Source organism: Microcaecilia unicolor, chromosome 3 (assembly GCF_901765095.1).
Source record: "Microcaecilia unicolor chromosome 3, aMicUni1.1, whole genome shotgun sequence".
Taxonomy (NCBI): Eukaryota; Metazoa; Chordata; class Amphibia; order Gymnophiona; family Siphonopidae; genus Microcaecilia; species Microcaecilia unicolor.
Genome location: NC_044033.1, coordinates 394,169,431 through 394,186,745, shown reverse-complemented (window position 1 = coordinate 394,186,745; position 17,315 = coordinate 394,169,431). Strand labels below are relative to the sequence as shown.

The 17,315-nt window shown below is 40.2% G+C and overlaps 1 protein-coding gene across 1 annotated transcript; it reads left to right on the top strand.

Annotated features, from left to right (window-relative positions):
• Positions 1–496: 496 nt before the first annotated feature.
• Positions 497–17,093, top strand: RP1L1 (RP1 like 1). Its single transcript, XM_030195125.1, has 3 exons — positions 497–1,138; positions 5,456–5,633; positions 12,541–17,093. Exons 1-3 carry the CDS (start codon positions 497–499, stop codon positions 17,091–17,093), a joined length of 5,373 nt encoding a protein of 1,790 aa, XP_030050985.1.
• The last annotated feature ends 222 nt before the right edge of the window (positions 17,094–17,315 follow it).

Below are 17,315 nucleotides of genomic sequence, written 5' to 3'. Positions count from 1 at the left end.
TAGCCACTAACCGGCGATATTCATTGGGAGGCAGCTGGCTATCTCCTGCTGAATAAAGCTCTTTGAGCAGGGACTGTCCTTCTATGTTTAAATTGTACAGTGCTGCGTAACCCTAGTAGCGCTTTAGAAATGTTAGTTAGTAGTAGTAGTAATATCGCTGGATAGCCGGCTAAGTACCATATAACCGGCCAGGTACCATTCCTGGCCGGTTAAATGATTTTGCATATTGGGGGGATTGAATCTTGGGATTTATTCCATTAATTCTGTAAGTCACTTGAATGCATAAAATTGTGTTTTACATATACGAAAGCTGCTTATGTTATTGCCTGGTAGGTTTGCATGCATAAAACGTCTTCAGTGCATACATCGTATGCTACTGATGTATATATAGCATGCACTCATTGAACCAATGGGACAGGAGCAACTATTTAAATGTTTATACATCTCTAACTCTTACAGTTTTTCCTATTTTCTCAGATTTCTATAATTCGACAGAATGAATCAGGCTGTTGCTAACCACAGCTTGGGTATGAACTGCTCTCCCAGCTATGAGCAATCATTTCCTCCTGTGCTTCGAGAAAATACTGTCACTCAAGTAACCCCTGCCAAGAAGATAACCTTCTTAAAAAGTGGTGATCCACAGTTTGCCGGTGTCAAGATGGCCATCAACAAACGTAGCTTTAAAAGTTTTAATGCTCTCGTGGATGACCTTTCCCACAAGATTCCTCTGCCATTTGGAGTTCGAACCATCACCACGCCTCAGGGAACACATTGTATCAATAAGTTAGAGCAGCTGGAAGATGGTGCCTGCTACCTCTGTTCTGATAAGAAATATGTACAGCCTATTAGTCCTGGTGCCGTTGGATACAGAGTGGAGCCTCAGTGGAATGGTCACCTTACCAGTGCTAAAAGGAGAGATCCTCTGGAGCTCCAAAAGGAGGAATATTCAGTGTCTCGTATTCATCATGCCCCTAGGAGATCTAAAAGAGTCACACTTATTAAAAATGGAGATCCTACTGTCCGGAGATCAATTCTACTGAACCAAAGAAATGCTCACAATTTGAAGGCATTACTTGATGATGTTTCAGAGCTTCTGCAGTGTACAGTGAAGAAATTCTACACTCTGGATGGAAGGAGGGTAAATTTACAAGTAGCCCACTAACAGTTTCAGTTATTTATTCTCATAGTGTAAATGGTATTCTTTCACACTCAAGATGATAACTCTGCTTCTATTTTTCAGCAGCATTTACACACCCACCTACACCCCCACACACACACCTACACAAACATACATACACAATTGTCATCAGCAAGTCAAAGAACCCACAGGATAGCCCTACTCATTTCCAGCAGAATTACACTAGGTCCAGATGTTGAAGTCTTCCTGCGTATGCCTTGTAGCGCTATAGAAATGATAAGTAGTAGTAGTAGTTTTCTCCCATCATCTACCAACATCCTCTATTAAAGGACCAAACACTGAAAAAGGCAAGAACTGCTCAAATTCTAACTCAGCCATATCTAAGAATCAATTCTTATAATGTTAAAGTGGGTGCAATGTACTATATTAAAACATGAGAGTTAGTGATTTTAGATGTGGGATGAGGTGGATTTCATTTAATGTTTGCTGGGGTTGGATTGGGGTGATGAATATAGTTGGAGTCCAGCATACTGTTCTCCTGCTTCTTTGGGTTTCCCTGTACTCAGTGGCAGTGTACTATCATGTGGAGGGCCAGGATTCAATTCCTAGGTCAGGTCTCCTTAATGAGCTGGCCAGGGCTAGGCATGCCTGTCGTTTCTTCCTCTTTAACATAAGCAAAATTCGCCCCTTCCTCTCTGAGCACACCACCTGAACTCTCATCCACGCTCTCATTACCTCTCGCCTTGACTACTGCAACCTATTCCTCACTGGCCTCCCACTTAACCACCTATCCCCCCTTCAATCCGTTCAGAACTCTGCTGCACATCCTATATTCCGCCAGAACCAATATACTCATATCACCCCTCTCCTTAGGTCACTTCACTGGCTTCCGATCAAATACCGCATTCAGTTCAAGCTTCTCCTTCTTACCTACAAATGCACTCAGTATGCAGCCCCTCATTACCTCTCTACCCTCATCTTCCCTTACGTTCCCGCCCATAACCTCCGCTCACAGGACAAATCCCTCCTCTCAGTACCCTTCTCCACCACCGCCAACTCCAGGCTCCGCCCATTCTGCCTCGCCTCACCCTATGCTTGGAATAAACTTCCTGAGCCCCTACGCCAAGCCCCCTCCCTACCCATCTTCAAATCCTTACTCAAAGCCCACCTCTTCAATGTTGCTTTCGGCACCTAACCTCTATACCTTTCAGGAAATCTAGACTGCCCCAATTTGATGACTCCTACTTGACTAACTGTACATTTGTCCTTTAGATTGTAAGCTCTTTGAGCAGGGACTGTTCTTCTATGTTGAATTGTACAGCGCTGCGTAACCCTAGTAGCGCTTTAGAAATGTCAAATAGTAGTAGTAGTAGTAGTAGAGTCAGAATTCACAGACCCTAGAAAGAGGGAGCCTCAGTAATTGCATAATGCCAACATCTAAAAGGCAGGTCTATAACTGGGCACCCACATTTACACACCATTTATGCACATTATTGTACAGAATGCTAGCACTTTTGTGGTAAGTGCACACTTACATAGATAAGAGGCAACAATATAGCTAAGTGCTAATCTGTAAGGGCATGTGTAAGTGGCATAGCGCATAAATGCAAGGGTGAGATATGGGCGTACCTCCCACTTATGCATCGAAAGCAAAATTACTCACCTGCAGCAGGTGTTCGAGAAAATCAGGCCAAGTATTCTTATATCTGGGTGATGCCATTCAACAGAGTCTGCTGTGGATGCTGTCTAGCATATACAGCTACTAGAAATATCTGCTTAGGGTATCTGCCATAAAATTGGTCTCCCTATTCATCAGTATTTCCTTAGGGAACCCTACCTTACAGAATAGCTTGATTAGTTTGGCTGCAATAAATTAGAAGCTGTTTGTAGGGGAAAGGCCCAAGGAAATCTGGTGGCTTGATCCAATGTTACCAAAATATATGACAATCCTCTTTTTGGGTTTGGTAAGGGTCCTACCATATCCATGGTCATCCTTATGATCAGTTCCTTAATTATAGGTAAAGGTGGCCAGATTTGAAGAACATTGGAAACTTTCTGGCATGCAGGACAGGAGGAATAATATTGTTGCATCTCCCTGAATATCTGTAACAATATATTCTGAACACCCTTATGCCCTGCTAAGGGATGATCATGGGCCAGCTTTAATACAGTAGGACGCTACTTCCTTATTCTCTTTCCCTTGGGACAGGTACATCTCTATATACAGTAACACATCTTCTTCCAACCTAAATCTGGAGAGAACCCTATCCTTCTGATCTGCTGCCTTCCTATAGGCTTTCTGTAAGGCAGAATCAGCCCTCTGTTCTTGGGGAAAAGAGGGGAATGTCTTCATCATCTCTTCTGCTACCCACGTTATGGAATCTCCTTCTTCTAGGGCCCTTTCTGCCTATGCGGCCTCTTCCACTATCTTTACCCCCTGCTTTATAAGCCATTCCCTCACTTTTAGGGGCATTGCATACAGAAGTTGTTCCAATATCTCTTCCATTAATTGTGTCATTGTTTTCTCTCTCTAGATATTTGGTGACAATGACTTTCAGCCATTAAGCCAAGGCCCTAGTCCACTCTTCAGCCCTTAAAGTAGTTCCTCTAAAACTTCTCCTGTAGAAATCTTTGAAAAAAGCCTATATAGTCTCTAATTGCTGATTTTACGGCCTCATAGTCCTGACCCTAGGATGGGGATAAGGCCTGATAGGCAGCCAAAGGTTATCCTGTCAAACATATGGCCAATTGAAAAGCCCATTGATCCCTTGGCCAGCCCACCCCGGTGGCTATCCATTCAAATGTCACTATAAAGTCATCCATGTGGTCTTTATTACTCATTTTCCCTAAAGAAAAGGGCCCAAAACCAGTCATCCCTACTGCCTGGGAACCAGGTCCATTCTCCATGGTTGCAAGGTTCCTTCATCCTATGCTTTGTTCCAGCAGTCTCTTGGTAGTGTTAAGATTTCCTTGCAACAAGTCTAAAAGATGCTGCTGCTGTTGGGCAGCTTCAAGGGCATCTGCTGCTGCATGAACTGGCCAGCTAGCCACTAGATAACTGCAAAAAAAAAAAAAAAAACAACCCTTTTAACCAGGGAGCATATTCGCCAAACTTCTGTCACCTCCACCCTTAGAACTTCCACTTTCAGTAAATGCCCAGGTATTCTTATCAGAAGAGGCCACTGAGTCACGCTCCTCTAAGTGAGGCTGGAATCCTCTGGTCACTCCTCAGCATGGAAGCTCACCAGATCCCTTCCTTGTCACCATGTAGCAGGTAGGGGTGCTCCGCAAGCAATTATAGTCCACACATTGTAAGCCTGATTGGCCCAAGAAGGCCAGTGTCTGCAGTACCGTGTTGAGATCTCCTAGGTCTTGGTTCTGGGCTACTCTCTCACTCAAGGTGAACAAACAAGTTCAAATATAGACACCAGCATCACCACTGTATGTTCTGAGATCAGTTTGCATAAGTCAATACAATAAACTCCAACTTTGTATTTATCCCATAATACCTCATAATTCAGCAATTTTAACTGTCCATCAGTCATATGCAAATGAGTATCCAGTACCTTTTTTCAGTTCCTGGCTTTATTAAGGCTTCTCAGCCTTAGGAGTACTGGGATCTCTGACAGCTCCTCTTCTTGAGTTTGTATTAGGCACTATTCCCCATCCCATAACTGCCAACTTGAAAGTTGTAAGTATATCCTCCAAGGTATCTGAGAATCCCCTTTTCTCACTCACATTTCCATACTTTGGGGTTCTACCCAATTGGCTGCCTCAGAGCAGTCCATAAACTCCACTTTAGACATTTGACCCTCCCCTTGTATCTCAGGCCTCTTCACTTCCCATAGGGGTAGGTTCCTCTAGCCTTTTGGGTCCTGTTAGGAGCTCCACCCCCCCTGGACATGCTGGGACCCATTACATACTGTCTGCAGATCCAGGAAGACTCATCTTCCTCAGGGCTTCTCCCTCCACTAATCTACCTCTGCAAAATCTCCTGGGCACCTGTGACCTTTCCTCCTCTTCCCTCCCCCCAGCCTGAGAATTCCTTGTCTCCTGTTTCAGGAACCACTGCTCTTCATTAGAAAGGGATTTGGGGGTCAGATTCAAGGACTGGAGCACAGGCATCCTCTTGAATATGGCAATATTTTAAAAAGAATATAGAGAAGCCTAAAACCATATTGGAAAGAATATATGATATATCCTTTAGGAAAATGAAGTTACAGGGAGCAAGTGTAGAGGACTTGAAGAAAAGGATAAACAGAAAATAAAAATCTGATTCACAGTGTATTTTTAACTACTGTTTCTCTGTTTTTGTAGATTGACAGCATACAAGCTGTGGTGTACTCTCCTGATGTATTGGTATGTGTGGGTCAGGAACCATTCAAACCAATACTGACTGAAAATTCAAGAAAAAGCTCTACTGAAAAGTTGCCTGGCATGGGATTGAGGTCATATGGCAACACAGCAAGTGATTCAATTGGCAATAAGAAAAATGGTTAGTTCTGCTTTCTAAGAAACAGCATCTGCAATAATGTAGGGTTTGATTTCATAACAAATTTATGTATACATTTTGTTGTTTCACTGCTCATCACTGATACTTATGTGCAGCTGCACTCAGATATGGAAGCTTATTTTACACACTGCAAGATTCTAACCATAACACACAATATAAATACATACCGAATACAGCACTGCACAGCAGCAAAAATACATCAAGCTTCAGAATAACAAAGGTACTCAAAATACAGTATAAAGCAATCACACAAACACATATGCAGATATCTACATGCACAATTACAGAATGCAATACAATTGTACAAAAACAAAAATGACAGAAAAATACTTTTTTAAGCTATAGGCTCTGTAACCTCTTTCACTAGACATGTAATGTGAATATGTGTTTCCTCCTTATAAGATTATGAGGTTATTTTAGAAGCCTTATTGGCAGTTCCATGTGGAAATTCTGGCATTTACATGTAGAAACAACATCCACGTGTTAATGGTGATCTTAGAAGGTTCTCAATTTATATGTGGATGTACTTAATATGCAGAAATTGCAAGGGGGCATGTTGAGAATGTGGTTTGGTCATGGCCTGTGTGGGTTAAAAACCTACATGTTTATTCCAAATTTCATGAAGGGAATGCATGTCTGTGACCTAATAATTTCAGGTGAGGATTTATAGCTACTCTATTGGCATGCATGCATTTTTAAACAGTGCTCATTTTGACTAGCTCTTTACAGGAGAGATCCTCCATTGTTTATTTCCTCCTCTAAACTGATAAAGATTGTAGCCTCTGTATTTAATTAGGAAAATTCACATATATAGGCCTGCACAATGGCTGACATACATATGTAATGAAAACAAACAGGAGACAGCCCACTGCAGAATAGAAGCAAATAACACAACAGCAGCAGTGACCCAGGGAAAGAAGAGTTGGAAAAAGTTAATCCAAACAAGATTTTATTGGAAACAAGACCCAACCTGGCCAAGTTTTGGGCAAACCTTCATCAGGGGTCATACAGGTTTACAAACCAAGTCAATGATAGAGGCAGGGTATATTGTTAAATATATTTAGTATGACTATTATTTGTATTTAATTGCATTGTCTATGTATTAGGGCTGCTGTACTTATAGTTTGCAGTATCCTGTGATTGAAGTTTTGTGAGCTTTCCCTATTGGCTGTTAGCTCTGCGCTAGGGCCAGCCCTCCCTCTGTGCCCCTGGGGGCTGTATGAGAGCCCCAGTCTTCCTAGTATTACCTTTGTGATCAGCAGCTTTTCACTCCTGAATCTACTGTGATTCCATCAAAATTCATCACCGTTTCCCAGGTTATTTTTCCCCTTTGAGTATTACAGCTTTACCTCTCAACTGGGCTGAGGTTCTGGCCATCTTCTTGCCTCTGAGGTGACTAGATATGGACTCTATGTGCAGAAGGCAACAATTCTGTTCAAGCAACTGAACAGTAAGCTGATTTTCTTTATTTGCTATGATTACTACATTAAAGAAGAGTTGGACTAAGAATTGAGTCTACTTGTCAGGGGCATACTCCAATCAGTGACGGTCTTCTAGGTGCTGGTTAGGCAGCGGCATGCAAGGGAAAATCTGCCGCCAGTGTCATGGCTCAGGCTCAGCCTCATGGGTTTCCTCCACTGTTCCAGGCTGCCAGCAGTAGGTGCGGTGGGCCCTCACCTTCTCTCGCTCGATCTGCCTTCAGTTGAGCCCCCAAGGTTTCTGCACCAGCCCGCGGCCCCAAACAGACACAAGAGCCAGCACATGTAGCACACTGCAGCGCTGTCTGAATCTGCCTCTGCTACTACTTGAATACAGATTTACAAAACTCAAGCCCAGCTGCCAGGTAAAACAAATGTTCTTTTTTTTTCTTTTAAATATATACAGTGAAATGCTGGTGGTGGACTTTTCACTGCCTAGGGGGGGAAAGACATATTTATTTAATAGGCCTACGCAGTAAAGAGCCTAATCACACCTAGAAACCCACCAACATTAAAACTTATTGTTGGTGGGTGGGGGTGGGCTCAGTGCCCAGGTTAAAATAATTAAAAAGTTATATTTTTCATGTTGGTGTGGGATGTTTGGGTGGGTGTGGTCTCTGCAGTGCCCAGGTTAACATTTAAAAAAAAATAAAGTTTCATATTTAATGTAGACAGGTTTCTGGATGGGGTTGGTCTCTGCAGTGCCCAGGACATTAAAAACCCCCCAAAACAAAAGGTTCTATATTTAATGTTGGTATGCTTCAGTATGGGGGTAGGGAGATGCCAGACAATGGGGAGGGGGGTAAGGAGTAGGACAGAGATGACGTTAGACTACAGGGAGGGGTGGGAGGTAGGGTAGGGCTGATGCCTAGCTACGGGATGGATGTTGGGAAGGGATGGGCTGATGCCGGGCTATGGGGATGGATTGGGGGGGAGGGAAGAAAAGGACTGATGCTGGGCTATGGGATAGCTGTATGGGGGGGGGGGGTAGGGAAGGGAAGAGCTGATGCCAGGCTACGGGGATGGATGGATGTGGGATAGGGAAGGGAAGGGCTGATGCTGAACTACGGGAAGGGTTGTATGGGAAGGGGGTAGGATAGGGAAGGGCTGATGCCTGGCTACAGGGATAGATAGTGCACACCCATATTAGTTTTGGGCACACCCAAAATGTCAGGTCTGGCTACGCCACTGCTACTGGTAAAGGTTTTGTTTTTACTTGGGAATGGTTTAGCTGGCTGTTGAAGCTTTGACACCTCACCTAGCCTAGAACAGCACAATGATGATTGATTTGGTTTGGAAACTTGTGTGATCGCTGATGAAGGTTTGTCCGAAACCTGGCCAGGTTGGGTTTTGTTTCTAATAAAATGCTGTTTGAATGAACTTTTGCCAACTCTTCTTTCCCTAGATCACTGCTGCTGTTGTGTCATTGATATACATATGTAACTGTCTATATTTAAACCTTGCATTTGTGTTGGCATTTATACTTGTAAGTTGTTGTGTTTCCTCCTCTGATTTTTTTTCTCTGTGTTTATTTGTAAAATGGCTGCTTCTCCTGCACATGCATTCCTGCATTATTTTAGAAAAAGTTCTAAGTCAGCAGATTTGTTTCTAAAATACCACTAGAATTGAGCATGTCTAACCTAGATGTCTCAATTCTATGTAAAATGGGGCTCCACACATCAGAATATGTATAGAGGTGGTTCATTATATTTATGTATATTGTTGCAACAAGGCAGTTGACATTATAAGAAAAGTCAGAAATAACACAGGAAAGAAGAATAAAAATAGTGCTAAAGGTCACAAGTGAAAGCCATCTATCTCATCTGCCACCTGCGACCCAGTGACTACGTAACATCAAGAGACAACAAAGGTAGAAATTTTTATTTAATACTTTGTAAAGACTGAGATGTTCCTGCTTTGTAAAATGTACAGGAGAAAATGCATTTCTGTCTCTTTTTTTTTTTTTTTTACCAGTATTGCACTGTTTATCGAGTCTGGCTTCCTTGGACAGAGAGTGAGGGGGTCTCTATTTCAATTCTGTTGTTGTTGATGTTTTGAATGGAATGTTGTCACAATTTGGGTTTCTGCCAGGTGCTGGTAACCTGGGTTGGCCACTGTTGGAAACAGGATACTGGGCTAGATGGACCATTGGTCTAACCCAGTATGGCTAATCTTATGTTTATCTAGATGAGGGTCTGTCCATGTTCTGCATGTGTGACTGAGGTAAAGAATTCTGCTAGCGTGTAGGAATGTGTAACAGTGCAGTTTGTTCCAGTCAGTTTCCCAATAGTAGGTATATTGGTGCTCCACAGTCCAGTGTAATATATATAGCACTGTCTTCTGATAGGTGGTTTAGGGCTGTTATGGTGTGGTAAGTTTTGTGTTCTAGGGTAGTCCTGGAGTACCCCCTTGCTAGTCATCACACAAACAAAAGCCCATCTGATTTAAACAAGGTGTCTAGCAGTGGAAGGAATGTGTGTGCTATTCCTGAATATTTTTACTTTGTAGTTAAGAAGACAGGTTGCCTGCTCTGGCCAGTCCAGGGACCTCTTCTGCGTCCTGCCTCCTGATATAACTTACTGTTTCCTTGTAGGCAGGACGCAACAGAGACAGCCTGTATTAATCATTTCCCGCCATAGCACCTGAGCAACAACACAGACACTGCTGTCTAGCTGACACCAACCGGCGCCTATTTTATAAAAGTCTGCTCCCCCTGAGATCAGAACCTGGCTACGCCTCTGTGAAGAACATAGAAAGCAAGATCAAAAAAAGGTCAGCTTTGAATTTCTTGTTGGAAGACACCCTCCCTTTCATCCTGCATAGAAAGTTTCACAAGAAAGAGTCCTGGAATAAAAATGCTGCAGGTCTGCTAAAATGAGCTATTTAGACCAGAAGTAGCAAGAGGGAACATACAGAATAAGGATAATAAACTGCTATACCAGTTTAGAATGACCTATGAGTAAAGCAGGAGAATCTTGAAGCATATCCAATAAAAGACAGGGAGACAGTAATTATCCATAAGCAGGGATATAGCTTGATCATACGTGTAGGAATTAGATGACTAAAGTATGGATCATCTGTATCTATGTTAGGTCAGCAGCCCTAATTCTAAAATATACTTTGTTGTCGTAATCAATCCTGAAGGTGATTAAAGCATGAACCAGGGAGTGCCTGTGCTGGGCAATCAAGATACTGCTTTAGAGAGCAAATTCACCTCAGTGAGTAGAAAGATGTCTTGACAGTAGCAGAAAAAAAGATGCAAATCGCCAATGGCAATGTAGAGAAAAATAATTTATTCACTACATTATTTAAAATAGGCCCAACAGAGCCGCGTTTTGCCCTCCTAAAGGGCTGCGTCAGGGTCTAACATATAACAACCCGGTGGACAAGTTCTTGGAGGAAAAGTTTATAGTGTGTTAATGAGATGGAAATGGGGGAAGCCACTGCTTGCCCTGGGATTGGTAGCATGGAATATTGCTACTTTTTGGGATTCTGCCAGATATTTGTGACCTGGATTGGCCACTGTTGGAAGCAGGATACTGGGCTTCATGGACTATTGGTCTGACCCAGTATGGCTATTCTTATGTTCTTATGAAACATGGAAAGACTATCCCTGGAAGAAAAAGGTAAACCATCCCAGGATCTGGCCCCAAAGTTCAAGCTATCCTAGCCAGGACAAAGAAGTTAGTGGTCTACTAGATTGACAGTGGGTAACAGATCCAAAGAGACAACCAAGCCACTCTTCTGGCATCAAGAAAGCTATGAATTTTGCTGATAAACTGCAAAGCTGAATGGGAGGAAAAAGAACAATATCCAGCAAGATCTTATTATGAGTTTCATAATAGATTAGAGCAGGGGTTTTCCACCTAGTTCTTGGGACACACCTAGCCACTCAGGTTTTAAGGATACCTGAATGCCCTACCTCTATTGTGTACAATTTTGTCTTATGCATATTCATTGTAGGTATCCTAAAATCCTGACTGGCTGGGTGTGCCCTGAGGACTGGGTTGAGAGCACCTGGATTAGAGATATGAAAAGGAAAAATAATGCACCCTTTTCTCACTTCAGATATATTATTATTTTCCAGTTTAGGTAACTATGGATCAGTTTCTATTTGCATTCCACTTCAGAGAAAGGAGGTTTTACCAGCCACATCTGCAATATTTTATTCAGGTTTCTCACTGCTCTTTCCTGGTGTATGTGGATTTCTGGATTATTGTGGTTAATAGCTATGACTCAATAATGTTCAAGTGTTTTACTAAATGCAGATTTTAATATTTTATTTTTGATTGCATAATATGTATTATTCACAGTCAGAATATACAGCTCTTTAAGAATAGCTTAGAATGTTCTTGCCCTGAAAAGACTAAAGAACAGGAGTAATGGGGAGGGGAGGCAATTAAATTCCAACCTACAGAGGTGAATTAACATGCATAAAATGGTAATTATTAGTAGACTGCAAAAGTTTTCTAAAACCATCCATTTTTTGTCTGCTAATAAATACAAATATATGCATGTCAATATGCATGTCAATTCACCTCTGTAGTTGGCTGGAATTGGTTTCCCCCCGCTACACCTGTTCTTTAGACTTGTATACATTCTTAGGGGTTATTTCTCCTTTTTTTTTTTTTGCTTGCCCTGATAAGATCATATTCTAAGAGTTGGGCATAAGTGATTTAATTCTGACCTTGAATACCAGAGAACCTAGGGTTGTTATTCAACTTTTGGAAAGGCCTTGGATTATTTATTTATTTATTTATTCATGACCTTTGTATCCCACAATTATTCCAAACAATTTTGGGTTCAATATGGCTCACATTAAAAGTAGAACATTTGATAACAAATCCAAGTTACGTTAGTTATAAAGACAGAAACTTATGATCAGAAGACAAATTTATCTACCTTAATTTTACCTCCGTCCTCTGAGTGATACTATTCAGAACCAATCACTGTATGCCCAGCTTAGTAAGTAGGAAAGAAATATAATTAACAGATATCAACAGCAAATATTGAAACTAAATATTTAGTAGCACAAGGGACTCTCAAAACATGCCTTCTAATAGAAGATTAGAAATAAGATCAAGCAATTATTCATACCATGAAATTAGTGTAGGAAGAGGAGAGGTGCTTTTTGCATATCTACCCTTGCCTTTTCAGTCAAAATAGTAGTTTCCCCTTTCCTTTGAAAATATAGCAGAATCTGCATAGTAAAATGTATGCACATGCTTTGTTCTAATGCAGGTAATTATAAATTGCCCCTTTTATGTTTAGGATATGATATTTGTTGCAGATCAGTTTACTGTAAGCTTGTGTTTCATGCTTACCTGAGTCTCACATGTTTTCTTTCTTTTTTTTTTTTTCTATTTTCTTTTCTATCCAAAAATATACTCTAAAATGATATGGTGGTCCAGTGAACCTTGAACTGAAAACCAAAAAAAGTGTGATACATCCAAGATCTTCATCAAGCAGTAGGATGGGGTTTTCTTTCTCATCAGAAAAATCATCCACAAATGGTGTTAATATGTCACTGGAGAAGAGTAGTTCTTTTGCTAGTGCCTGCCAAGAAGCAAAGACAGGAGATATGGCTCTTTTCTTAACAAATGATGATATTGAGAAGAAAGTGCATGTTAACAAGGATGGCAGTCTGTCAGTAGAGATGAAAGTTCGTTTCCATTTACTAAATAATGAAACTCTTCAGTGGTCCACACAAATCGAAAAGGGGAAGTGTGGACAGGTATGTCTTTGTGAAAAAGATGACATGAAACACTTGCAAAGAATGGATACTGAGGCTTTTTCAGAAGCTGATGATTTATTCTACCCATGTGATGCTGACTCTTACAATTCCAGACTCAATGAGGAGGAATTTGAAGACAAGTATTATCAGAACTGTGAAAACCAGGCATATGATATTTGGAAAAATCCCATGGATGGTTCCCAGAAAGATAATTGTGATATGAAAAATGCCAGGCAAACTAGATCTACAGGTTCTAATATCTCTTCATATAGGAGAGTGGTATCCAAGCAAAAGACATCCATGGACAGTATTTGTACTATATCGAGTGAAGCATATACTGAACATTTATCCTGCTATTCAGAGACTTTAGAGAATGAAAAAACTAGAGTTCAAAACAGTATCATAAATCAGTATAATAGTCAAAGAGGTCTATCAAGGACTGTCTCAAATGGAGATGGAGTGCAGGAAACTAGAGTGATAAGCTTAGATGAAAATCAGAGGCAACCATCTTCATATATGATCTTAGATGTAAACAATCAAAGTTTACTAGATGAACAATATTTTGTTAAAGGGCTTGCCAGTGACATGATTGGTTTTCGTAATGAAGCAGAAAATTTCAGTGATGACACTGAAACTTTCCCAACACTATGTTCAAAATGTGAAACTAATGATGCTGATGGTATCAAACAAGGAACTCTGTTTTCCAAATCATATGTTCATTCTAGGAAAAGGAAAGAAAACTTATATACCAAAAAGAATGTTAAAACAAGAGGTGCATCATCTAATCTTAGCTGTAAGCAAGGAGAAGAAAGCAATGCATTTACCAGATCAAGAGAAAATGGTGATCCCATTATAGAAACCCATTGTGAACAAGTAAATCATTGCAGTTCTGGACAATCCTCTCATAAGATGAATGATGCTGAAAGAGACAAAGATAAAAAATGTGTGCTTAAATTAATAAAATCCCAGGGGATACTTACTGCTCAGTGTGAAACATGCACTACACAACGGTTTTTCCATTGCAAAGACTGCAGTAAAAAAAAAGAAATGAAGAGGAAAGACATTAAGTGTGAAAGAATTCATTTAAGTGAACCTTCTCATTCTGGAAATTCCTCAAAGAGAAAATGCACTCAAACAAAAATGTTTGATGACAGTGAGAAAGAACAATCTGAGATGTCACTGTCACACACTAGATCAGAAGAGTCAAAAATCATCATTAAAAAGCAAAACAGATCCAAAAGACTCCTCAAATCTCATCCTTCAAGTTCTCGTCAATCTGAGTCATCATCTGTAAGTGAAGCAACTTTACCTCCTTTGAGTAATGAATATCAATGGCTACCAGACATTGCATCTGAACATCAGTTCTTGAAGTGCAAAATAGTAAGTCATTGTGAAGATGATGCAGTTACAACAACTTGTCCTTTAAGCTTTTCAAAGTCCTCTTTAAAAAATAAAGACGAAAATGCAAGTAAAAATGCTGAATCTCCTCTGTCAAGGCCACCAGGTAAGCCTGAATCTTTTAGTCCAAAATGCAAATGTAGCAATCTTCCTGGATATGGTGTACTTCAAAATATCAATTCTTTAAATGTAGACATTAAAAATAAGTCTATTGAAACAGTGGAATGTCACAGGAGTGGCAATGACGTATCTGAATATAGTATCATGCAGTTTTCACAACCATGCAAAAAAGAAGACAAGCAGCTTGAAAATAAAGAGGTCTCTGGTACGGCCTACACATACAGTAAGCACTGTCTTCCTCTGCCACAGGAAAACCCAAGAAGCAAGCATGCAGCTAATATGAAGTGCTGTTTCCCCTCCATCTCATCTAGTGATTTGGTACAAAATGTTGATATACAGGGAGAAAAGCATGATTTTTCCAGGAAATCTATTTTAGGACATAAATCATTTTTCATTTCAAAAGTCAATCCTGATACAATGGATAAAATAAAAATGTCAGGAAAGAATTGTAGCAGCAAAGAAGAGAATCCAAATAGTAAGAAACGGAGAAACAGCGGTACATCTATTGAAAAGAAGCCTAATGGAGCTTCACTGGAGGAGGATGAATTAATTCCCTCCTCATTACCAAATTTATCTGTAAAAGAAGTAGTACATGAGTGGCTGAGGAAGATTCCTTCTGAAACAATGGTTGTGGAATACGGAGAAGATGATCTCAAAGTGGGCTATGAAGATGTTGCCAAGCACTTGCCACTCCTTGAAAATAGTAGATTGCCAGAAAATGAAACTTCTAGTAAACTAGCTGTAAAAGGAAATAACAACTGTAACCTGAATTTGAAAGAAACAGGTTTTTTATTAGAAAGCATAACTGCTGGTGATAATAATAACAACCCAGAACATAAGGTAGATCATGCAAAAAAAGGAGATTATGATATTTCACCAGAAAGAAGGAATATTAATCAGAATCAATGCATGCCTGCCAGTATAGCACCCCTTTCTCGTAATAGGAAAAATGTCTTGCCAAAGACTGTTCATACTTCTGTACAGATAATGAAGGCCTTATTTAATCCTCCACAAGAAGCAGTATTTGAAAGATCAAACAGCTTGCTTGAAATATCAGCTGCTATGTGGAGAAAGCTAAGCAGCTCCACCACTGTTCTGATCACTTGTCTTGCCAATCTTCAGCTTCTAGATGAAAACTTATTAAATCCATTGGACAAGCCAATGGACTTAAACAAACCCAGGTATACAGAATTGCTGAACATTTTTCAGGCACTTTGGTTGGGAGGCAAAGATGAAAAAAAGAGAACAATTTCAAATAAACCAACACCAGTTCAACCAAACATAATTTCAGAATTATCAAACCATTATTCAGGAGATGATGAATTAACCCCTGTGTCTTCTTCTGGAATCGATATCAACAGTGGTTCTGGAGGGTCGGGTGAGGAAAGTGTAGCTGGTATTGTGGATTATTTAGTAATTTCTGAGAAACGTCATGAATATAAATCATCCTTGCCAGTTACAAACGTCACAAATAATGCTACATCTCTTAATGAATCTAATCTGACTAATTCAGGTGATGTTGATAATGAGAGAGACCAATTCCACACATCTTTAACATCCTCTAAGGTTGAAGAAGAAACGGGTTTGGAAAACTGGTTGCAGGCTGCTTTGCCAAATACAGCAATTGATGAAGAAAATGAAAACAGTAATCAGCAAAGTAAAAATGTAACTAATCTCAATGATTTTGACAAACATATGCGCAAAAACAAAACAGGAGAAAATGAAATCCAACTGAATAATACTGAAGCAGAGCAACATGATATATTTGACCTACCAGCTCCAGAAAAGGACATGGAGGATAACGTTAAAGAGGCAATTCATACTACTGAAAGTAGTAAAAGAACTGAGAATGATGAGAAATATGTAAGTACTGACGATGAAGAATCTGATCTTAATGAATTTAGATTACAGGACATGGTTGGAATTAATCCTAAATCCACGGACCAATCCGCAGTCCACTATATTTCAAAATCCAATGAGAAAAATGACCCATTAATACAGAAGCTATTTGAAGAAGACCCTGGATGGGTATCCAAATTGCTAAAAAAAATTGAGAAACAGTTCATGACTCACTATGTTGATGCAATGAATGAATTTAAAGCCAGGTGGCATTTGGAAAACAATGAAAGCCTGGATGAAATGATTGCTGAGCTCGGACATGATGTAGGTAAAAGAATACAGCAGAGTGTAGAAAAGGAACTTAAAAAAATACAAAAGAAGGTAGAGAAGAGGATCCCAAGGCCTCTAGATGAAGCATCCATGATTGGATCTGCACAACTCACAGAACGAAGGCAAAGACATTTGCAGACCATGCACAAGAACTCTGCTTTTACTGGAGTAATTATGGCTCATAGTAGGCAATCAGAAGAAAATAACACATATGATGAAGACCTCACCTTTAGTGCATCCTGGGAAGATGTTGCAAGTAGACAGGAAGCTGGAGATGATTACTGTCCCTGTGAAACTTGCATAAGAAAGATAGCTTCCAAAGCAGTCAAATGTACAGCTAATGCCCCTATTGTAAAAGCTTTTGATCTACAGCAAATTCTGAGGATGAAAAAAGAAAAAGAAACAAAAAATGAGTCTCCTTCTGAGATGACAAGGGAGGCAGTTCCAAGTGAACACACAAATACAGTAAATGAAACCAACCCAAGCAATAAAGATAAACCATGTGGTGACTGCTGGGAGAGGATTCGGAACATGACAGAATAAAAACCTCATCAGAAAAGCAAAGTAACCATGATGATCAGGAAGATGGAGAGAATCAAGATGAAGTAAGTGAACAAGAAAATAAATCACCTTCTTTAAATGGACATGCTGACAAGGGTAACTATGAAATAGGAGAGGGAAATGAATTCAAAATTAAAGATCAAGGTACTACAGAATGGTCAAACTGGGAAAATGAAATGGAGGATAGCATAAGAAGAGGATATA

What these genes read in the sequence shown, in the direction of transcription:
- RP1L1 (XM_030195125.1), top strand. Translation starts at nt 497, where the DNA reads ATGAATCAGGCTGTTGCTAACCACAGCTTGGGTATGAACTGCTCTCCC. An exon ending in ACACTCTGGATGGAAGGAGG is followed by an intron (nt 1,139 to 5,455) that starts GTAAATTTACAA and finishes CTGTTTTTGTAG; the next exon opens with ATTGACAGCATACAAGCTGT. An exon ending in AATTGGCAATAAGAAAAATG is followed by an intron (nt 5,634 to 12,540) that starts GTTAGTTCTGCT and finishes ATGGTGGTCCAG; the next exon opens with TGAACCTTGAACTGAAAACC.